The 24,591-nt window shown below is 39.9% G+C and overlaps 1 protein-coding gene across 1 annotated transcript in view; it reads right to left on the minus strand.

Moving 5' to 3' along the window:
- Positions 1-6,675: 6,675 nt before the first annotated feature.
- prdm6 (PR domain containing 6) overlaps positions 6,676-24,591 on the minus strand; it is a 53,083-nt gene continuing 35,167 nt past the window's right edge. Inside the window, exons 6-8 of the mRNA XM_029259588.1 lie at positions 20,549-20,903; positions 12,823-12,999; positions 6,676-6,891 (exon numbers count right to left, since the gene is read on the minus strand). Of these exons, the coding sequence (XP_029115421.1) occupies positions 6,777-6,891; positions 12,823-12,999; positions 20,549-20,903 (647 nt within the window). The 3' untranslated portion in view covers positions 6,676-6,776. The remainder of the gene's footprint in view (positions 6,892-12,822; positions 13,000-20,548; positions 20,904-24,591) is intronic.

Below are 24,591 nucleotides of genomic sequence, written 5' to 3' on the forward strand. Positions count from 1 at the left end.
CAGATGCCAATGATGTGTGGTTCATTCAAACGCTCCCGCCTCCTCCGCAATGGAGACACCCTCCCGCCAGCAACCCGGCCACCCGGCACTTACGAGGACGGTTCGTCAGCAACAGCTCATACGGCCGATATAGGCGTGCGCTATCAGCACGTCTGGCGAGCTGCTGCTCCTGCTGCGCCGCCCCACACCGTCTGATTTATGCCTGTCTGAGTCCTGATAACCACCCTGAGTGGTGTGTGCGCATCTCTTTGGGCCTCCACAGCTGCCCCTTCTCTTACATGTGTAAGAGTCTCCCTGACCTCTCATTGCACGTCTACTCCACACATGCACACACACTCTTACATCACCTTCCCTGTAACTTAAGGACGTCATGTTCAGCCCTGACAGTTACCGTAGATCCAACGGTGAATTTAAACCTGATCAGTAACATTGCATAGTGAACCAGCAAAGGATTCAGGCTCAGTGTCACAGCACTGGTGGTCTGTTATCCCAGCGATCGGGAACTTCTGTTACTTCAGCTCAGATTTGGATTTGCAGTAACAGTCTTCTGTGATTCAAGTCAGAAACCAAATATGCTAGAATTTTTTTTTTTTTTAAGTTTTGTTAAATACATTTTTACATATACATATGAGCTTAGGTTTCCTGTTCATTCATTTATGAAGGTAACACACACACACACACCGGCTTGGCCCATACAGGGTCGCGGGGAGCCGGAGCCTAACTCAGCAACACAGGACATAAGGCTGGAGGGAGAGGGGACACACACAGGACGGGATGCCAGTCCATTGCAAGGCACCCCAAGTGGGACTTGAACCCCAGACCCAGCAGAGAGCAGGACCCGGTCCAACCCACTGCACTAATTGCACCCCCCTTGAAGGGAAAACAGTCCTTTCATTCTCAAGTATTGAACGGTTGAGGATGATTTAAGAGCCACTGAATGACTTAAAATGACATGTATGTATTCATCATATGTTGAATAACATTTGACTTTCAGCCATTAGGCTGATTGTTCATCAACTGACACTGATCTGGTTTGACACGACAAAGATGGTAACAAATACATTTTGGTTTTCTGATTTTAAAAAGGGAGACTCGTTCAGTCAAAATTCCAATCAGAGCTAAGATATGAGATTATTAATTATTGGAGCCTGATAAAATTAAACCTATCATATCTTGTGAGCAGTGATTATGGTTCACCTGTATGTTTCACAAGAGTAGACGAAGCAGCTGATGAAGGCCACAGTGGGCTCCACTGCAGTGCACTACAAGTGTTTTGTCAAAAAATGTTCTTTCCTCAGTTAAATGGTCACACATAAACTAGTAATAGTGTAGTTGGTTGTAGGACTTAATTTTAGAAAAAGATAGCAAAGTCAGATGGGACACTGACCTTATTCTCTATATGTATGAATAGTAAATCATATGCTATGTAAGCTGCCAAGCATTTATTTTTCTTTTTTTAAATAGACAAAAAAAAAAAGCTATGATTCCACACCTGCAAACATCTTTAGGGGTTTCTTGACTCTTGAATCCATTTATGATCGTGACAGCTGGTAGCATAGTGGTCAGTGCGGCTGCCTTTAGACCTAAAGGTTGGAGGTTTGAATCCCACCTGTAGTAGTACCTTTGAGCAAGATACTTATCGTAAATTGCTCCAGTAAAATTATGCAGTTGTATAAATAGGTGAACAATTGTAAGAAGTTTAACACTATAAAGCCACTTTGGAGAAAATTGTCAGTGAAATGAATAAATGTAATGTAAAAGTGGCATACACACTTCTAAATCCAATACTGGAAGCGTACTCAATGAGAAGTTTCCTAAAGTGTCTGGAACAATTCCCATCTCCTCTGGCTTTCTTCATCCAGACACCTTAATTTCTTGTAGCCTTTAAAACGAAGGAAAAAAAAAACAGGCAAGCGAAAAAGAAAAATGGCATCAGAGTGACGTGTTGACCTGTGACTAGATGTGAAGCCCTGTATTGATGCATCTCCTCTGTTAACATGAAAGTGCCATCAGTTTGGTAAAAGAAGTCATTGATCTTCGGTAACCCGAAAGACTCGTTTTTGCTGGATGCCTCTTGGTCCTTAGAGCGTGTTGCTCTACGCAGCCCTGGCCTCCCACTCTTCCACTGCTGCTTTGCGGAATGCTTGCAGACGTATCCTCACTCACCCTGGTTAGTAGAGCCTGTGCTGCTGGGAAAAATGCAAAGATTATTGTTTGTGAAGGGTACATTCCTCATCTTAATGAAACAAGATCGCAGGCTATCAAATTTGGACCAAAGCTTACATTTATCAGACTTTTTCCGCTACTCTGTATGTTTCCAGTTTACCTATCTAAAAGTGTTAGGGGGAAAAAAAAAAACAGTTCGGATGCTAATTGCTTTTGAAAGTGTGACCTATTTGTTCAATATTTTTCCCAAGCAGGAAATTCTAGGAAAAGAAACCAGTATAGGCTTTAACTCCAGGGCCACTTTCACATGTGTATTTTAAAAATAATAATTTTCATGTGATCATTTCTTCAGCCTCTGGGCAAAGCTGCATTTCACAAGTCTATGTTCCCATGGCAAAGTATCGTGATTGATGTCCAAAATTTTAACTGTATTTGTTTTAGAAATTTGTAAGAACCCCCCTGAGAATAATTTCCTTAAATCACTCACAAGATTGGCAATTTTGTTATTATTATCTTCAAATTGTAGTTTGCTCGCCAAACTCTTGATGAAAGGTGGTAGATGTTTTACTCTTCGAGTTCAAGGTAATGTTATAAGTGGTCTGAAAAATGGCCTGGGGTTGGAATGTATATTGTCAACGAGAGTGAAAGCTATGTATGGACAAGGGAAAGCTAATGGTTAAATAAATACCAAGGATATTACATGACTCATGGGAACCGTAATGTTAAAATAACAAATATCGCGCACAAATTTCATGCTGACTGTGGTAAAGTACAAAATGATAAAGCCCAAAATAATATAACTTGCAAAGCATGCTTGCGTCTGTGTGTGTGTGTGTTTTTTTTTTTAAAGCCACATCCCCAGTGATGCTAACATTATAGGTTTAGGTTTACTCCTAATGTAATGCACAAAGCGTACTTCCTATGAGACGTACGTCGCTTTCGGAGAAAAACATCTGCTAAATGAATACATGTAAATAGTACAGATCTGACCACAAAATACCACGTGGCACATAATGTTTTCATTAAACGTTAAAATGTCAAATGTCCAACGTTCTCCGAAACACAGGAAAAGAGAGAATACAGATCAATTTGTAAACTTGGCTAAAATAACTTACATTGAGTATGAAATGTCCCCTTCAGCGCGGCAGATGAGGAAAGGACATACACGCGCCAGAGTGTCAACGTGCGTGCATGCGAAGGCGAGACTTTGTGTTGTTGAGCATCCTGGGGGGCCTACCTCCTTGTCCTCGCCTGGACCTCACATGCCGGTGCACCAGTCAAAGCACGCTGTGGAAAAGTGTCCTACGGCCTCATAATTCCATCTTCTCTGTAAGTTGGGCAGAAGCCTTTTCCTTTCATTAAAGAATCTTTTTACATGTCAGAGCAGAAACACAGCATTAGGAGAACATTCCTCATATTGGTAAAGCCAAGAAAAACAGCATTACAGAAAAAAATACAGTTGAGGCATTTAAATTATATCTGTTTGGACTAATCTGATGGACATGAGTGAAATGAAGAATAAAAATGTTAAATTTTTCTGTGGCTTGAAACGCGTGGAATGTCTGAGATCAGATCAGGCTTCCTTACCCCGCCAACAGTCAAGCATCAGTGCAGAAACCTCTTTGGAATAAGTGAGCTAGTGAGTTTTGCGACAGAATGAAAAGTATCACAACAACGATGAGGGTTTTACAGTGTTTTGATAAGCTGGGGAGCAGCCAGGCTGTACCTCTGTCTGGGCTCCGAGGGTCACATGTGAGACCTTTCAGCTGCCGCCTGAGGAGAAGAAAGCCAGGAGCCCAGGGACGCGACCCTGCACCCAGGCGGCACAAAGGCTAGAGTCTAACAGGAGTGTCAGACGCTCCAACAAGGCCCCGCGTACGACATCTGTCCTCAGTCAGGGAACAGAAAAGCCGTTTCAACAAGCAATTTAAATTTTATTGTATTTCTAATGCAGTAATTAAGGGTTTAGCTGACACTGAAATGTTTCTGATTAGTTTCACTGGAGAAAGAATAAACAAAGTTTGTTTTACACAAGTACGTTGTTGCATTAATGGTTGGTTGCTCATAAAATGATCTCGTAATCACAGAGCAAAACTATATAACATCTGTTCAAGTCTTGCTTCAGCTGTTTGAACTAAATCATCTTCATGTTAACTAATCTTTGACAAGCGTTTTAGTTGGTCCAGAAGGTCTCCAGCTTTATTTCTGATTGTTTAACTTTTTCAAAAGGCCGTTTTAAGAATCAGACAACAGAATCCAGTACATTCAACATAATTTTGGTAATAATTATAGAAATAATGATATGCTTTTATTTTTCCACTTTCCTTTAATAAAAATTTTAGTGCTGCCTACTGTCCTTACCAACCCGTGTTGTATATTGACAGTTTAGCCAGACAGTAAAATACAGTATGACTGGAAAAGAAGTATCCCTTCTCATCAACCTCATTGTTTCTCTGCAACAATTGTGCATCTAGCAGTCTATTCAGTTACAATTAGATTATTATTATCATCAAGTAATGTTTTGAACAGTTCTCAATGTTCTGGTTATAAAGCTGAAATTACTGCACGTCAGTAAGTAACTACAAAACTTATTAGCAGAAAAAGATGGAGTAAAACACACTATTAGCAGAAAACAAGAAGAGCAAGAAACACAACAAAACTTCTGACATAGTGGAAATGGTATCATTATTCAGTAATTTAAATTTAATATGTGTTCTTGTAAACATGCACAAAAATGATTAAAAACAGTTAAGAATGGTTTATTTGGCATTAACATGTATTTTTGGTCAATGTTTTATTAACACAACTGTAGCACAGTAATGTTAAGCTAGCTATGTAACCAGCTCAGCTGAGGAGCAACTATGTTTTCTGTTGCCTGGCAACTGTTTCTCGTTGGTCCTGCGAAGGGAACTACGTCACACGCAATACTGTCACTATCTTTGTTACGTGATGTAAACTACTGATTAATCACTTTTCTTCAGAAGACACAATTTATGTAGTGTTGTTCATGAACTGCATTTTTTAAAAACAATCTTCTAACTTTAATCTATCACAGACACTGAAAAAGGCCCGTTCCCGATTTCGGTGTTGACCTGTCACTGTGGTCTGCATGCAAATACGAATGTTGTACGTTCATTTCGGAATGGAGAGTAATGTTTTCATTAGTTAGAAACACGGAGAGCCTTTTCATACAAACAAATATGACGAACGATACGTTTAGAAATTCTCAGTGTTCGAAAGAGGTCTGTAATCCATTTCCCATGGATTAAGGGTTAATTTTTGGCCTTTTTTTATTTTAAAAAGGGCGAGATGTTGAAGGCATGCAAATGATGCATGGGTTCTTTGGGTTTAACATGCTATTCAGATTTCATTCTTTTTTCATGTACAATAAAGGCCACGGATGTACACATTGCTTTTCTCAGTCAGAATCAGCTTTCCTCATTCAACTTCCGTCAGTTCAGAAAAAATAACAAATACAATTACACGGTGGGAGGTGGGAGATCATATCTGATTCAAAAATGTTCAAAGCAGAGTTTGAACTGAAACTAGACTAAGCCCACTGACAGTAACACACTTGATCTCTTTCCTCTGCTAATAAGAATACAGTCTTGTGTTAGGAGTGAATTTAAATGACTTCTTGCCACTAGCTCACCTGTTTTAAATATAACACATCGATGTTCTATACATGATGGATTGCTTAAAAAAGCAAGAGAACCTGTACCAATAATAAAAAATAGTTACAACATAAAATTAAACGTAAGGCTCCCCTGATAGTTTTTTTATGGCATAACAGACCACCTTCATTTTCTTGACAAGACCCCTGAAATATCCCATTTTTCTACATTAACATATGTGCTCATACGGATGCATTGATTCAGAATATACTTTACACAAAATTCTCATTTGTACTTAAATAGACTCCATTACATTTCAGAGAGCTAGACTGAAACTGAAGTTTTATTAAATTAGTCCAGATTGTTGAAAAGTGCACAAAACATGGTATGAGAGCAACAGATGATAAATATCATTTTCACTTTTTACAGTTTATATACCGAGAATAATCATTGTTATTGGCCTCATTGTTATTTCATTCATTTTTCCCATTGGAACACCACATGGAGACAAAAATGAAATGGGAAGCAATTTGCTCCCTCACCATTTTAAAATCATGCTTTAGAAATGGTGCAGTTAAACATAACTGTGCGCTTTCAGTTCGGAGAGTCACACTCAACGCCCACCCATGGCTCTCCCTTTGGTTTTATATTACAAAGAGTATGAACCTGAAATATAAAGCTACAGATGGACAGTTTCTGATTTTTGGTATCTTTGCAGTCCCAGAACCCATGAGCTGATATAGCACTGGAATCCCCAGTCATAAATAAATAATCTTTTATCCCCCCCCACTCCAGGCCTTGCCCTTCCCCAACCCCATCCCAGTCTCTTATCTGTGCCAAGATCAATATCTCCTAACATCTTACTTATTTTATTACTGCTTTTGGTTTTCTGGGGCTGATTGAGAGTTTCTCAAGAGGAAATCTTTGGTTTTGCTTAAGTGTCCGTGACATTTAATCATGATTTTCCTTGCAGTTTAATTCCGGCCAGTCAATCAACTAATCCACCTCGATTGATTCTCCGCTCTCGCTGATGGGCTTGCACTCGTTGGGCATTCTCTGATGTCTGCTCAGCTGCGTGGCCTGCGTGAAGCTCCTGTCGCACCTCTCGCACCTGTGGCAGGACACATGAGAGCACAAGGAGCTCAGAGCCGCTGCTATCGCGTGCAGCATCACCCCCCCCCCACACGCACAGTCTTGAGGGAAGACTGCCCTAATGGTCACTGACACTTGAAAGTGTGCAAGAATCCTACAGAGCTGGAGGGTGTAATTGGTGGCCAGTCTTCGGGCCTTGATGGTGATGATGTGCAAAGACGCTGCATGCCTTGGAACACAGGGCCCTGTCAATAACCCATAGGGAGGGGGCTGTCCCTAGAGGCTCCTGTCCAGATAAGACCCATATCATTGTCTCTCCTAACAGACAATAAGCGGAAAGGTTTTTTCTCCGCGGCCCGGCTGTCGAGGTTAGCTTGGCCACTGCAACTGCAAAGAGAGGATCCCCAGGGGCTGCACTGTGGGAGACAGGCTTTCACTTGATGGTAGAAGTAGTCATGGAGGAACTATAACATGAAGATATGTTGTAACTGGCAGTGTTAACTACAGAGCCTATGTAATGCATCTGCCGTTCAATGAGTCATTTCTCTCTCTCTCCCCCCCCCCCCCCCCGTCCTTGTGTGTGTCATTCGAAGTCAACAGTCCCATCTTCAGCAGACCTCTTTTGCTGTGCCTTTTGTCTCCTAGCTGGCTGAGCTCGGAATTAGATCTGCTTTCTAGGACAGGCTTCGGACCATGGCGGCTTGGCTTGGATAAGCGGTTAACAGAAGTGAGTGAGTGAACTCTCAACCCATTTAGAGACAAGGTAATTTTTATTGGAGGAATTGAGGACAAGTACCTTTCTCAGGGGTTCTACAACAGTAACCTTTGGGTTGCTACCCCTAAATTGGGTTATACTGGGGAAAAGTAACACCGTTCTATTTGGGGCTGTGACCACCATCAGGGTTAAGACAATGGGACACACAAGGCAAACATACAGGAAAAGTATTTTGAAATGAAATTTGTATGAGGAGTAAGGGACAAATTTTGATCCTGCCTCTGTTTTTTGTTAATAGGCATCTGGGCAGACACTTCACAAGATGATGATGAGAGGAACTGCAGTGCTGTAAGTATTTGCCCCCTCCCTGATATTTTTTTTTTTCCATATTCGTCAGTTAAATGATTGAGATCATCAAACAAATTTTAATATTACACAAAGATAACCTGAGTAAATACAAAATGCAGTTTTTAAATGATGATTTCATTTATTAAGGGAAAAAAAGCTGTCCAAACCTACCTGGCCCTATGTGAAAAAGTAATTGCCCCCCCCCCCCCCTTTGTTAAATCATGAATGAACTGTGATTAACCAAATATTTTGGAAAGCTGAGTTAAATTTCACTCGCCACACCCAGGCCTGATTACTGCCAGACCAGTTGAATCAAGAAATCACTTAAACAGAACCTGTCTGACAAAGTGAAGCATGCTAAAAGATCTCAAAAAGCAACACATCATGCCGCGATCTAAAGAAATTCAAGAACAGATGAGAAACAAAGTAATTGACATGTATCAGTCTGGAACGGGTTACAAAGCCATTTCTAAGGCTTTGGGACTCCAGCGAACCACGGTGAGAGCCATTATCCTCAAATGGAGAAAACTTGGAACAGTGGTGAACCTTCCCAGGAGTGGCCGGCCTACCAAAATTACCTCAAGAGCGCAACGACGACTCATCCAGGAGCTCATAAAAGAACCCAGAACAACATCTAAAGAACTGCAGGCCTCACTTGCCTCAGTTAAGGTCAGTGTTCATGATTCAACAATAAGAAATAGACTGGGCAAAAATGGCATCCATGGGAGAGTTCCAAGGCGAAAGCTATTGCTGACCAAAAAGAACACAAAGGCTCGTCTCACATTTGCCAAACAACATCTTGATTATCCCCAAGACTTTTGGGCAAATATTCTGTGGACTGATGAGACAAAAGCTGAACTTTTTGGAAGGTGCGCATCCTGTTACATCTGGCATAAAACTAACACAGCATTTCCCAAAAAGAACATTATACCAACAGTCAAACATGGTGGTGGTAGTGTGATGGTCTGGGGCTGCTTTGTAGCTTCGGGACCTGGATGACTTGCCATAATTGATGGAACCATGAATTCTGCGCTCTACCAGAAAATCCTGAAGGAGAATGTCCGGCCATCAGTTCGTGACCTCAAGCTCAAGCGCGCTTGGGTTATGCAACAGGACAATGATCCGAAACACACCAGCAAGTCCACCTCTGAATGGCTCAATAAAAACAAAATTAAGGTTTTGGAGTGGCCTAGTCAAAGTCCGGACTTAAATCCGATTGAGATGCTGTGGCATGACCTTAAACAGGCCGTTCATGCTCGAAAACCCTCCAATGCGGCTGAATTAAAACAATTCTGCAAAGAAGAGTGGGCCAAAATTCCTCCACAGCGATGCGAAAGACTCATTGCCAGTTATTGCAAATGCTTGATTGCAGTTGTTGCCGCCAAGGGTGGCACAACCAGTTATTAGGCTTAGGGGGCAATTACTTTTTTACATAGGGCCAGGTAGGTTTGGACAGCTTTTTCTCCCTTAATAAATGAAGTCATCATTTAAAAACTGCATTTTGTATTTACTCGAGTTATCTTTGTGTAATATTAAAATTTGTTTGATGATCTCAATCATTTAACTGATGAATATGGAAAAAAAAAAAAATCAGGGAGGGGGCAAATACTTTTTCCACAGCACTGTGTATGTGAGCATTTCATGCTCAAAGGGGGGAGTGTAGTGTGAAAAAATGTTCAAGTAGTTAATATGTTTAATATGTTCAAGTGATTAATATGTTCTAGTTAACATTTCAGAAAATGTATGTTGTGGCTTGGCTTCATGCTCTGTGTAACGCAATGGGAAAATATCGGTGAGGAAATGAGACGCAAAGAAAGTTTGTTGCTAACCTTTAGGATGTGTCCCGATGCAATTCTTGAACGGAGACAAATTGGAGTAGATCACTTTTGCGTCGGGCGCAAGGGAAGTTTCGAAAGTGTTGTCACGCCGTATGATGACCTACATACGAGCTTGCAAATAAAAGGAGGCAACGCAAACCGAACGGGGAGACACCCAGCTGTCTGCGGCTCTTCAAGAAGACCTTTTGGTCTGTTTTCGGGTATCAAGAAATGTATTACTGTTGCTTTAGTATAAAGTTAATAAATGCAGATGTAGTGCTTCAGATGAACACAACTTTAAACCAATTATCAAGCAGGGAGGCACTGTGAACGAACTGTGCAGACCAGCTGAAAGACCAAAGTTGCAGACCTCATCCAAAATTATCCAAGTGATGTTTCACAGCCGGGACTTGACAAACGTGAAATGCCAGCTTTAATCTATCAACCATAGATTCAGCTCAATGGAAATAACTCAGCCATATTGACTGGCTAAAGATTTCTGCTGTGTATTCATTAATGTCTTTGTGAGCCTCTCCCTCTCTAGAGCATTTGAAATGCTGATGGCACGTTTATGTAGCACTGATTGCTTATTAGAAAGCTGATCTGTTGGAGCATTAGGATTCCCTCAAATTCAGTACCTCTCTGGCCACCTGGTCAGGGTGTGATGTGACCTGTGGTCTTACTCCACATCCACCAGATACACAAGAGGAGCCCCGCTAAGTTTAATCCACCACAAAGTCTCGTTTGATGCAGGCTTAAGCATATAGGAAAATTTCTCATTTATACTAATGGAATTATTTCTGACTGAAATGTATAGGCCAACTGGTGTTTTTTTTCCCCTTTTTTGGTTGTTTGAAATATCAGGCCTGATTTAAAACATGTTTGCTTTGAATGTGGCATATGATAGACTAATAATGCTTATCATTGTGATAAGAAGTTGAGCACTCACAGCTTTCTGCTCTTTTGTGGATACATTTCCATGGTGACAGTGGGAGTGCTGACAAACATTCATTACACACATCGGGTTATTGCATTTTTACATGTTGGTTTTACAGTTGAAGTTTATTTTGCCTAAATTAGTGCATTTGTACTTGATAGAGCAAGAAAAGTGTTTTTATGATGATGCATTATAGATTTCGACATTACATGACTGGATTTGCCCTTTGTAGGCATTATAGACATGGTTACAGTAAGCAGTCCGATAGCTTTAATTAGAATTGCATGGCGGCCTTATTGAAAACATGACAGACGTTTGGTGTTGAAAAAAATTGGAGTCAACAGGGTCAGGCGTAAGTAACGGCCATTAAATTAAAAGAAATCTATTATCCACTCTGACCCTTAAACTTCTTCAATTAATTACTGAAATCTATTTACACTGTATCTCTCACAACATCAATCAGACAGTGAGAAACAGGTTGAGATGGTTTTTTATGGCTAACTGCTTTGTTGAGTGGGAAAATGGCACAAGCATGCAAGAAAGGGGTCTTTCAGACACAGGGAAAGTGACACAGGCTTCATGTTGGGGTGGGTAGTCCCAGTCTCCGAGGAAAGAACTGAGCAGGTTCTAAATTCAATTAATGGCTAATCTACACTTGACACATCACAGGAAGTCACCTATAGCTGGAATAAAGACTCCATTCACTCAGGAGTAGAGCACACTGAATCCCCCCTGAATCCCCCTCCCCTACTTTGCTCTCTGTAACCCTGGTGTGGCCTTGTGACTGGGGTCATTCTGAACAAACGTACAGGTTGTCAGTCAAAATAACTTTAATGAGGGCGTTAGCTCTGATATCTAGCTTTTTTGGATTCCTTGATTCTACGTTTAAAATATTTAGAGACGCAGGAATCCAGAATGATCAAAGTACTTGTTCTTCTGTCAAAATGACCTACATTAATTAATTTAGCTGATGCTTTTTTCCAAAGTGACTTACAATGTTAATCTATCCACAGTTATTGACCCATTTATGCAGCTGGGTAATTTTACTGGAGCAATTTAGGGTAAGTAACTTGCTTAAGGGTACTACAGCCAAAGGTGGGATTCGAACCTACAACCTTTAGGTCTACAGGTAGAAATTCGAACCACTACACAACCAGCTGTCAAAAGCTAAACTGCAAGGGAGACAATTCCGGTGAGGAAGCCCACTGTTATTGGGGTTTTGTACTACAGTACTGTAACAGTATTACTTGACTGAGTCACTGTATGGAAGGACGGCCACAAAATTCTGCCATGAAGAATGCTGTTTACATTAGGTCTTTTTATTGTCTTTTTAAAATATAATTTTTGACATGATACCTAGTTATATGAAAAGATACAGCACAGAAACTTGTCACTGAAATGACTGATAGAAAATGACTGTAAAGCTGTAACAAAATTACATGATGAATGGAATGATGATCATGGCCTGGATTTAATGTCTCACTCAAAGAACCGCTAAAACTGGTTCTTGAAATATACAAAATATATGACTGCAATATATCTATGGAACCAAAAAAATAATCAGTTTGGCATGCTTGTAGGAACATCAGAAACACTAAGTTTTGGCAGTACCATTTAAAGGCACAAAATATATTAACTTTTCAGAGTACACTGTAGTTGTGATTGCAGGGGCTGACAGAAAAAGAATGTGTGCTATACAATATTATCCACAGACTAATATGAGGGATGTGAAAATATGTTTTATGCACAGACATGTCAACCTGCTGTTGGAAACATACAAATAAGGGCTTGGCCTATAGTTGAAAAGGTTGAAGTGTTATATTCTTGATATTAGGCCAGTATATTTAGGGTAAACGTAATACTGTATCACTTTGATCTGCTTAAAAATGAGTAATGGCATAATGTTATAACTGGGTTGTCATTCATTTGGGGGGACAAGCAGTTGGACAAATGGATGCCTGGACATGTTGTGGGTATAAGTACACCAGTAACACCAGCTACCACTTATTGCCAGCAAGCGAGTAGCAATGAACGAGAGAATGTGAGTGGATGGTATCCCCTCCAGGAAACCCAGCAGCATCTATGGGGGACAGTAATGAGTTCTTTTAGGCGGTGGTACTCACTGTTACTTACTTGAATGGCTTCTCCCCAGTGTGTGTGCGAATGTGGTTGTTCAGGGTGGTGGCGCCAGCGAACGCACGTCCACAGTAGCCACACTTAAAGGGCCGGTCACTGGAGTGAGTGACCACATGGTTGCGCAACTCAGACGGCTGGGAGAAGGACTGGGAGCAGTGGCCGCACTGGTATGGCCTGCTGACACAACAGGAAGGCGGAGGTTGGGGGTTGTGAGGGACACGATACAGCTGTTTCTATGGCAGCATGATCCTCATCAACAGCCTACAGTGGCCAACGATTTGGCTGTCTAACAGTGTTGAACAGGGTCGGCTGATGTTGAGCTTGCTGGGCACTTTACCTTCATTCTGTCATTTCCCTGTACATTTAGAGCCATAATGGTCTTTGTTAATCTTGATTCTGTTCCCAATTAGTCATGGAAAGCTAATGACAAATCACACATTTATTGATAATCAGAGGCTACAAAAGAAGGCACTTACCAGAATAATTAGAATAATTGACTATTCAGCTGAGTGCCATCAGTCATGTTATTCCTCCAATTAAAAAAAAAAAAAAAAACTACATGGCCAAAATGATCAAACTTAATTTCCCCACACTGAGCATTGATCTTGTAAAAATAAGCACAAAAACTCTCAAAGCCAAATGAAACAAAAGCAAACAATATAACGGACTGAAAAAAATAGTATGGTTGTCATCATGCTGTATGCAAAAGAAGAGAAGAGAATCTTGGATTAAATTAGTAAATTTCTAGAAAAAACTTAACAAAATAATGCATGTCTCCTGGAAGTGGTTTAAGAGTTTTGTGTTCATAGTGGGTATTAGGAATATAAAAATTAAAATATTCAAATAATTATTTTTCAATTTTTTTCTTGTCTTTTAGCATGCATGCCTTTATCTTAGCGACTTAAATGCTTTCCTGTAAAGCTGGCCCTTGTGTGCAGATGCTTTTACAAGATGAATGTGCAGATATTGTTTATTACAGTGGCATTTCATGATTAATGCTGGCTTATTGTTTATTACAACAGAGGCTTGGAGAGCCGAGTAGATTTACTCTCCTACCACTACTGCTTAGTGACAGGGAGCACCTCGGGATTTTTTACAAATACACACACACACATACATGGGTGTGCAGCAGCTCCCAACACAGCAAAGGCCCACTTACACAAAAAAAAAAATACAAAACTGATATTCAATGGCACCCACAGATATTCAGACACATGCATAAACTAACCAAAAACATGTATGCACCTGATAAATAATTGTGCTTACCAAACAAAGATTCCCTGTACAAATATTGTACACCAGATTGCTACAAGCAGTTTTAAATATTTATTTTTTAAGGCTATAATCTAGTTGTCCATATAGGTCTTTTGCATTAATGGTCATGTATATATGACCATGAATTACTCTATTCTGTATATTTGTTTTACCTATTCAGCAGACCTTACTTACTCCCACACACACACACACACACACACACACTGGCTGAAGTTGCTTGTCCCAAGCAGGGTCGCGGCAAGCCAGAGCCTAACCCGGCAACACTGGGCACAAGGCCAGAAGGGGAGGGGGACACACCAAGGACGGGATGCCAGTCCGTTACAAGGTACCCCAAGTAGGACTCGAACCCCAGACCCGCCCGAGAGCAGGACCCAGCCAAGTCCGCTGCACCACCACACCTCCGCACCTCCACACACCTTCCTGTATTTGCTATATTTGACCTGCTGCTGGCAGCTATTTCAAAATTAGTTTAACAATCAAGCTATGAACAGCTATTACCTCAGTCATTTTCTGGAAGGTTTATATTAACAGGTCACGAAATAGTGTTTTGCCCCTTAATCTTAGACCCCTAATGAGCTGTGTAATCTCCGTGTTTCTTTGGAGCTATGAACAGATGAGAGTTGTATATGGTTGCCATTATTCATTACAATGAACACATCAATGCATAATCAATGATTTATGAAATGACTCTGTTGAAAATATGTACTAAAACTATTGAAAGGTCTTGGTGTCTGCGTATTGACTGAACCACTAAATGGGACTGATAGGATGGCACCTCCCATTCACAAAGCGCAGTAATTAAGACAGAGTATAAAACAAATGACCACAGAGAAAACCCTCATTACCAGTTTCCCTTTAAGTGCTGATCAATTGCAGAAGATGATGAGGAAGGATTCTGAGAGCCAAGTCAACACACGGGCAGTTGTTTTGCACCTCTTTCTGATCACTCCTATACGCATTATGACTACAACTGCACCTAAAAAAGATCACTGCAATTTTCAGAGTCCGGCAATCTGAGCAAGAGAGCATCAGATGTGAACCAGCAATAATTTGTAACATGATGTGATGCTTTGGTGTTGGGAGAGCAGTGGAGCAGTAACTTGCTGTCACTCGATGACAGATCAATCCTGGTGACCACGAGCGGCTGATTGGCTGAGCTGGTCTTTATAGCTTGGAAGACTTGGCTCAGCTCGTCGCTTGGCCTCTCCAGAGTGGACGGTGCTGCTGTCCGGTGGGTAGATGCAGGCAGGATTGTGCGGCTTTAACCTTATCTTGTATGATTACCAGATAATGGCAGAGCAAAAGGCCCGAGCCCCAGTGGATTACATTGACATTTCCGCATCAATGCGTGACAGACTTATTCCAGAGAACTGCAGTGGCCTGTTTCTCATTTGCCATGTGAATATGCATACTGTCATTTGTACTGACTACTGTGACCAGGTCTGAAAGGCTGAGGTTTCACAGGGCTGAAGTCCCAGATGGTGTTTTTTCAATATTTCCGTTAATGGGGTTTCGAACCATTTAGTGACCACCAATTTAACACAAGTCAAAACACTTGTGTTTTAATATGTATTTTATATTTTGGCACCTAAAGTATAAAAATCTTTTAAAATGCAGAAACAGTCACCATTCACATACAGAAAATAAATTTATTTTTTTTTTAAATTACTGAAATGACAGGCCGAGAAAGCTCCTTATTCCAACAGCAGACGTCCCTACTTCCCATCTTGGGAGACACACAGAAAATGAAATCACTGGCCAGTTTGCTCCAGCACTGCAGGTCTTTATCAGCATTTTGTTTTTCTTAAGTCCAGCAACACAGCCAGCAGGACCATGACCTCTGATAATCAGACTTGACTCCCTGATTAAGAGCGATGAAAAATTAATCCGTGGGGTGGAACCTCCTCTGTTTTCTGCATACCTGGGGCAGACCTGCAGGACCATCAGGACAAACCCCTTCATTGTAGTTGACCTAAACACTTCTTGAATACTGCAGTTAATCCAATAACAAAGAATGACACTGACCCACTCAGTAGCAAACTGATCTGAACTGGGTGCCATGTTAGTGGTTGGTATGTATTTTTACTTTAGCATTGCTACTCAGCCATTTTTGGTAGCTTCTATTCTACTAATTCATTGAGCACTTCCACCCTGGCTTCAGCAGAGACCCTTTAGCAGGTTCTACATGACAAATTTCAAAGAAATTTCAGAGAAATGGTAGGCCTGAGTCTTTTTAACAGAGTACATATCCACATCTCACTGCATACATAAACTTTTCATCGATAAATATGCATAAGCGGGAAAGCCATGCACTCCCGTACGGGATACTTTCAAACAGATATATTAGGTCATTTACTGTGTGCAGAAGCTGTGCTTCCAAATATCTACAGATCTCAATTCCCTTGTTCAGCTAAATTTTATCTGCACCCCAGAGCTATAAAGTTGAATATTGACAACCCCTCACATTGACTTCAACTCCTTGGTATCCAGGCAACATTTTTCTTCTGTATGAATATTAGTTTATTGAATAAGTGGCATCTGTTTTCCTCTGCATCACAGTTAGGGTAGGTATTTCTCAGTGGCAGCTGCAGCTGATTTATAGGTTTGTATGGGCTGAAGAAAAATTGTGCTAAGCAGAAATTTCCAATACATCCCCCAACGTATTTAATTAAGTTTGGAGATGTTACACACTGTATTTGAACCCTGAAAACACTGTGACAGCAGGAGACCACACAGATACTAATCTTGCTGTTTTATACAGAAATCGCCTATTTTTGCATGTGTTCCTATCTATATGTATGTAAATATACAGTATATACACACATATTGCATATACAGATTCGTATACTGTAAAAAAAAGGTTCATTTAGAACTGAACTACTCAGAGGAAAAAAAAACCAGCTGGAATTTATTGTCTTTAGTGGTTCACCCACTGTTCCCTCATTCCAAATGTGTTTACTGCAGATGCAGTGGGATATAGATGACACTAATTAGATTATGCCAAAGAAATTTTCAGGCATATAAATGTTTAAAGGCTGACCAGTAAAAAAAGGAGAGAGCAATCAAATGGAACCATCTCTGGCCATGATCATGAAGAAACCATTCATCGAGTGCCTGGTCAGAGATGCCTGGTACAATACTCATCCCATACAAAACTGTCCTCACATGATGTAATGAAGTGTTTGCTCTTGTGGATGAACATTAGGCTTGCTATGTAAAAAATCTACACACACATTAACCGTGTACTGTAAATGCCGTACTATTTGTAGTCGGTTAAGTGCGAATACTGCACTTCTCTGTGCTTTTATATTTTTCTTTAAAAATTATTGTATTCTGATTATAAATGACACTTTTGAAGAAAATACTGTAGCAGTTCATATCTTTTACTTTACAGCACTCTATGTTTTCTAGAGAAAAGAGAAGCTTCCTCCTACTGCTGCATTCTGTTTATTGTGCTACTATAATGTATGTGTCAGATACAAGTCCTGTAACATGGTATTACATTTAAATAACTATGAATAAGGGTATAAAGTTATTGATTATGGGAGGCGTGGTGGTGCAGCGAGTTTGACTGGGTCCTGCTCTCTGGTGGGTCTGTGGTTCAAGTCCTGCTTGGGATACCTTGCGACGGACTGGCGTCCTGTCCTGGGTGTGTCCCCTCCCCATCCAGCCTTACGGCCTGTGTGTTGCTGGGTTAGGCTCTGGCCTGCCATGACCTCACTTGGGACAAGCGGTTTCAGACAATGTGTGAGTTATTAAATACAGTAATATTAGTTAAGGATTAATAAAATTTTTATAATATTAAAAGTTGTATTTTTCACAATTAAAAGCATCATATAATGTGTTTAAAATAGCTGGCATTTGTGTTTTTTTTTTTTCTTTTTGATTACTGACTCATAAGATTTCACTTTCAGACCAAGGAAAATTAACAACTCTGGATCCATAATAATGTTTTCCATTTGCTGTGGCAAACAATATCCGTCCTTTTGGTCATTTTTACTGAAAGATTCCCTTTTCTGGTTCATATTAGCAATATTAATGTTCAGTGATTGCCTTACCAATTAAGGACATTTTGTTAATAGCCAGAAGCTATCATAAGATCCAAATTTTAATGACGTGGGCAGATGTTTCCCTAGAAGTGTGAAATTGCTGAAATTGGATACTTGATGATGTGCGTAATGGAGCAGTAATTAAGTTGTGTTGGGCAGCTGACATGGCTGCCAATATTTGTCATTATAACATTTCTAATAACCTTAATTGGCAATGGATGAATCAGACATGAATTAGTAACACAACTTCCTGATATATAAATTAACAATATGATCTTCCATCTTGTTCTACATGTTCTTTCAGAAAAAAATGAAAAGCTAACATCTGAAAAGTTTCACTTACATATTCTCATTATGGTTTCATTTTGCTGATGCTTTTCTCCACAGCAACTTAGAATGTGAGGCTTTTATAGTAAACTACTTGTAGTTATTTACCCGTTCTATAGCTGGGTAGTTTTTGCTTGAGCAATTCAGGGTAAGTACCTTGCTCATGGTTACTACAACAAGAGTGGGATTTGAACCTGGGCCTTTTTATTCTAAGGCAATACATCCACTACATCACCTGTGGCCCTCTACTCATAGGATACTCAACCTGCATATAATGGGCACCCAAGCAAAACAAAACTGCTACCACAGCTTGTGAAAATATATACTCTTTCATTCATCAGGCTTATAGCTCAGTATGATGACACTTTGCTCATTACGTGGTCTTTCTATTTCCATACATTTCCTTTGTAGAAGATGCTACAGAAGTTACAACCACAGACACATGTGGTTAAGCCTACGTAGGTTTTTCCTGACAATACAGCTTAGTTATTGGTTCAGAGCAGTCATTCAACACGACAATGACAAAGTAAAGATCGTAAAAAAACTCGTGAATATTTAAGAAAATTAGAGAACACTAAAAATTTGTTTATGTGCAGTAATTATGCAAAATGTAAGGCAACCACAAGTCAACCAGTTGTAACCATTGATTAATTTAAATGTAATATCACAAATGGCACAGCAGATTCAGTACTATTTTTGATTCAGTTAGATAACTTTTCTGAAGAACGGCTTACAGTATTAAGCTACTTACAGTTATCATTAATACAGCTGAGTAATGTTTACTTGATCTGTTCGGGATAGTTACTAAAGCAGGGGATTATACATTTGTCACATTAATATCTTTCTCAGCCTTCTTGCTGGTGTAACACAGCACCTCAGACACCATAGTTTCTACGTGCTTTGCAGAATTAAAGATCTTTTGAACTTTCTTTCCTAGTGTAACAAACATCCGTTAATTAAATGATCAAAATGTTTCCACCCAGAGTATACAGGCAGCTGAACCGAGTCCCATGCATTTTATTCCAAACCACCAAAACTCTGCATTGGACAAGCAGTTCTTAATAATGAATAAATTCATGAAAATATAACTTGACATATAATAATTTTGTTATGACCATTATAGTATCATAGTAGCTTGTAGCATAGTGGTTAAAGCAGCTGTTTTGGACCCAAAGGTTGCAGGTTCAAATCCTATCTCCAGCTGTAGTACCCTTGAGTAAGGTACGTACCCTGAATTGCTCTAGTAAAGCTGCACAGCTCTGTAAATAATTGTCAATAGCTTAACAAAGGTTGCTTTTTGAGCAAAGCATCAGCTACATGAGTAAATGTTTACTCTGAGTTGTACATTACTTTGGAGAAAAACATTGGCTAAATTAATAAATGTTAATACCTTATAGTATTTCAATTAAATTTTGGTGACAAATTTTTAATTCAGGAATTAATTAACAGAAAGTAAACCCCATTATGTGAGGAATAGGCATAGATGTAAATTCATCCTGCTATTTTTTTGTGCATTTTATTCTATAAAATATAAATATAATACAATATTTATTATGTGTATTATAAGCAATACACACACACACATTTTCAGAACCGCTCGTCCCATATGGGGTCACAGGGAACCAGAGCCTACCCAGCAACACAGGGCGTAAGGCCGGAAGGGGACACACCCAGGACAGGACACCAGTCCGTCGCAAGGCACCCCAAGCGGGACTCGAACCCCAGACCCACCGGAAAGCAGGACTGTGGTCCAACCCACTGCGCCACCGCACCCCCCTATCCCTTTATAAGCAATATTTATCTAATATTTATAATATTACGATATTATAATACAAATATAATATATATCAACTATCATACATCTCATTCCTTTATATCAGATCGAATCACTACTTTCACTTCTAACTGAACTCCATTTCTAAGAAATATAACATGAAAAGTTCAGGGCTGTTAATGTTCCCCAACAATATAAAACATATTGCCATCTGTGTCAGTGACACAATAGTACAAAAAATGCTTAGTGGACTGGTGCTCCCAAATGAGACTGTCCAGGTGAACAGCCAGGCTCTTACCTGTCCGGGTTCTGTGTGCACACATGCATCTGTAGCAAGATCCGTTGGGTGAAGGTCTTGAAGCATTGGCCACACTTCCACAGGTGCCAGTCGCTGAACTCTGTGCTTAGTTGGCTGGTGGAGGTGGGGCTAGCCAGAACACGCTGCTGGCTTTTTCCCGCACCTAAGGGCCCGAACCCGGAGTCTGCGCTGCCTGGCTTGTCGAGCAGGGAGAAGCTGCGTGCGCAGGGCGAGTGGGGAAACACCATGGAGCGGAGCGGTACAGATGATGAGGCCAAGAGCTTGCCTGTCTTCCCAAAGGGATGCAGGCCATCCTGTTTGGACATGGCCTCCATAACGCTAGCTGGGACGTTCACTGTAGGAGAAACGGGAACAACCATTGTTACTATTTATAGTATCTTCTTGATGGATGGAATCCAATCAGGTTAAGCAATGCTGAGGCGCCCTGGAGGCAGTATTCATCATTTAGTCATATGACATTATTCCACCTGCAATGCTGTATTACATTAATCTGCTAACAGTAGAAGCCTCAGTCTCTTTTTACAGTACCTTGTATTTATACTTAACCAGCTTAGGTACAGGTAAATTTTGTTAAAACAGTACAGGTTAAATGCCCAGCTTAAATATACAGCTGTTAATGTGCCGCCTTCTTCAGATGTTAAACTATTTTTATCCTGTGTGGTCTGACTGCCTTTTGTAGAAATTATACTGCATAAAATAAAAAGAATATATTTGAACAGGCATTTATATTGGAACATTAAGACCAACATGACTATAACTAACCTATATGTGATTTTGATGGTTGTAAATTTATCCATATAGTACATACATTTTATTCCTGGAACAGAAATTAAGGATTCATTTTTGAGAAAATACAGTACATTCATTTTATATTATTATGATTTCAGGGGCAGAAGGTAATTTCAGTTTGTTGAAATTATATCTTTAGTACAATGTCTATTAACTACAACACACACACTTTCTGAACCGCTTGTCCCATACGGGGTCACGGGGAACCGGAGCCTACCCGGCAACTCACGGCGTAAGGGGAGGGGGACACACCCAGGATGGGATGCCAGTCTGCCGCAAGACACCCCAAGCAGGACTTGAACCCCAGACCCCCCAGAGAGCAGGACCCGGTCCAACCCACTGCGCCCCCTAACTACAATATCTACTCACAAATATTTAAAGATTCCCCTTCAACAATCTGCTAATGTACAAGAGAATTATTCTTTTTTTGCATTTTTTTAAGTTCTAAATACATTCACCAATTTCTTAGATCAATCATCTCTTTCTGAATACATACAGCATATGCTAAATTGATCTTGGAATAATATGGGTGGTAAATGGATAATTATATCATTTCTAAGTTGCTCATGGGTATTATTGACATGTGCATTTAACTTGCATATTTTCAATTTAGTTTGCTAAACAACATAAGCAAAAATCTGTTTGCCATCTGTTTTCCAGTGCACCAAATGTTCATCTGTGTTTATCCATTTAGAATTTGTAATGTTTAAGTTTCCTGGCTGTATTTTTTTGCATTGTTTATTAAATATCTAGACTTTCATGGTTTTCAAATCCCTCAAACTCAAGCCATACGATGGAAAATACTATTGCTCTGACTGGAAGCTGTAAATCAAAGATGCAGCTCACAAACTGCGTATGGTCAGCCCACAAACTTTAAGCAGTACATGCTGTTGGCTACTGGATTGCAAAAGATGATATTTGAAGTCATAGGATGTTTAAACCTTAACAGTAGGAGAAGACACATCGCTTCTTTTTAGAATAGTTATAAGAAACATATGATTATTTTCAGCTCTCTCTCTCTCACTGATCTTTGACAATGGTTAGGCAGTTAATACAACAATAGCTCATCTTTGAACAAACCATAGCTTACATTTTTCATATTGCAACATGCTGTGTACAGAAACATGAATTTACAAAAGTATAACAAGATCCATCTGGGAGATATGTCGGACTTTTTGTAGAATGAATTTTGTAGAACGAATATATAAAATACAATAATCATTTTATTCTAACTGTGCACATGACATGAAGGTTAGATTTTGAAACCATGAGTATACCACATGAAGCAGGTAGAACAACTATAACTGAAGATACTAATGGTGACAGGTAGCTTGATGGTTTAAGGACATGGGCTTATGAACATATTTATATGTTGTTCACTTCAAGCCCTGGGAGATTCACTAACGTTGTGCCCTTTTGCAAAGTATTTTACTTATGCTGCATTTGTGAAACATCTATAAGGTTTAATGTACAAAGCTGTATGATGATTGAATTAAGTGTGTGTGACTCAAGCAGCTAAAAGAATCAATGCGAAAATTTTCAAAAGATATACATGGTAGGGCAATTGAATGAAAATTACTTACAGAACAAAAAATACCTTTAAGTGTTGACTTAAAGAGGAACTCTGAGATTTAGCAATAGTTGTATATATTTATATACATCAAATAGAGTTCTGAAGTTGTGGAAATTCCCAAAGGGCTAGTGAGCACACACAGCATGAACTGCAATTATGAGATAAAATCTCTTCTTATGTCGATTAATTTGGGGACCATTCAAACGTTTTTCTTCTATTTCTACAGCATCTTAGCGGTTTATTCACCTGGTATTGCCCCAGGTGCGTTCACTTCTTTTGCCAAGTATGACTTTGAAAACCAAGACTTTCTCACGGCACAGAAGTTGTTCCTTTGTTATGCCAACTACACAAGTTAACAATTTATTTTTACTGTGATTTACAGATTATTTATTTTGCTTTGGTGACACACACAGAGTCTGCATCCTCTTTTCTGCTTGAAAAGGTTCAGTACAAGGCTCCATTTTCAAATCCCTGGAGGAGAACAATTTGAAAATACCATGTTGTCATATATAGTTTTTAAATTGTCTAGCGGGCTGACGTTTTAACACCTCCACCTCATCCTCACTACAGTTCTTATAACAACAAAATGCCCAAGTAAACTGACCTCTGTTTAACCACCCAAAGATCATATACACACACACACACATTTTCAGAACCGCTCGTCCCATACAGGGTCACGGGGAACCGGAGCCTACCCGGTAACACAGGGCGTAAGGCCAGAGGGGGAGGGGACACACCCAGGACAGGACACCAGTCCATCGCAAGGCACCCCAAGCGGGACTCGAACCCCAGACCCACTGGAGAGCAGGACCGTGGTCCAACCCACCGCACCACCGCACCCCACTCAAGATCATATATTTCCCTTAAAAGAAATACTTCTTCAGTAAGAATTAGTTCTTCATCTGTACTGCATTTCTACCCTTGGCATAGTCTCTCATGGATTCCAGTAGGAAACGTCATGTCAAACTGTCTGCTGCACATAACTTCACTTACCTCGGTGGTCTAGCACCCTCACATTTCCTTCTTTACTACACTATTAACTGATGTAATAGATGCACTCAAAGCAAGGGCCATGTCAGTCACTACTAGAAATAGAACAGGCAGAGTGTAATGAGATCTTGAGCAAATAATTAAATCTTCTCCACTACATTTTACAACCATCCTGGAAAGCAAACAAAATGTGGAAATGCAGTCAATCATTTTGTAAATTTACTCTGGTCTGGTAAAACAAAGAATCTTTAATAAAACCAACAGTATTAAAAGTAATATTTAAATAATTCGACCAGAAAAGTATCTTCCATCTGTACCTTATTATGACAAATACTGGACTCCCCAGAACACTCTGAAAGTACAAAACACACTAAAAATAGTGTGACTCAGAACACTTGACAAGCCAAGCAGCACACATCACATCCTGACATAAATATCTTATATGTTATGACTGTCTCGTTTGTGTATTAACCTTAGCGTGACATGAGAAGATTCTTCCTAGGAGTATGTTTTCAAAAAATGTCATGTGACATCTCCTTGTCCAGAATTTTTACCATAAGGCCTTGAAACACAACATAGTGTTGCAGAAGTCTCTATGCTCTCTTTTAAGCTCAGAAGGCATACATTTGCCAGCACACTGCAAAAATGTTGCTTAATAAACTCACAGAAA

This window comes from Scleropages formosus, chromosome 17 (assembly GCF_900964775.1).
Source record: "Scleropages formosus chromosome 17, fSclFor1.1, whole genome shotgun sequence".
In the NCBI taxonomy this organism is placed as follows: Eukaryota; Metazoa; Chordata; class Actinopteri; order Osteoglossiformes; family Osteoglossidae; genus Scleropages; species Scleropages formosus.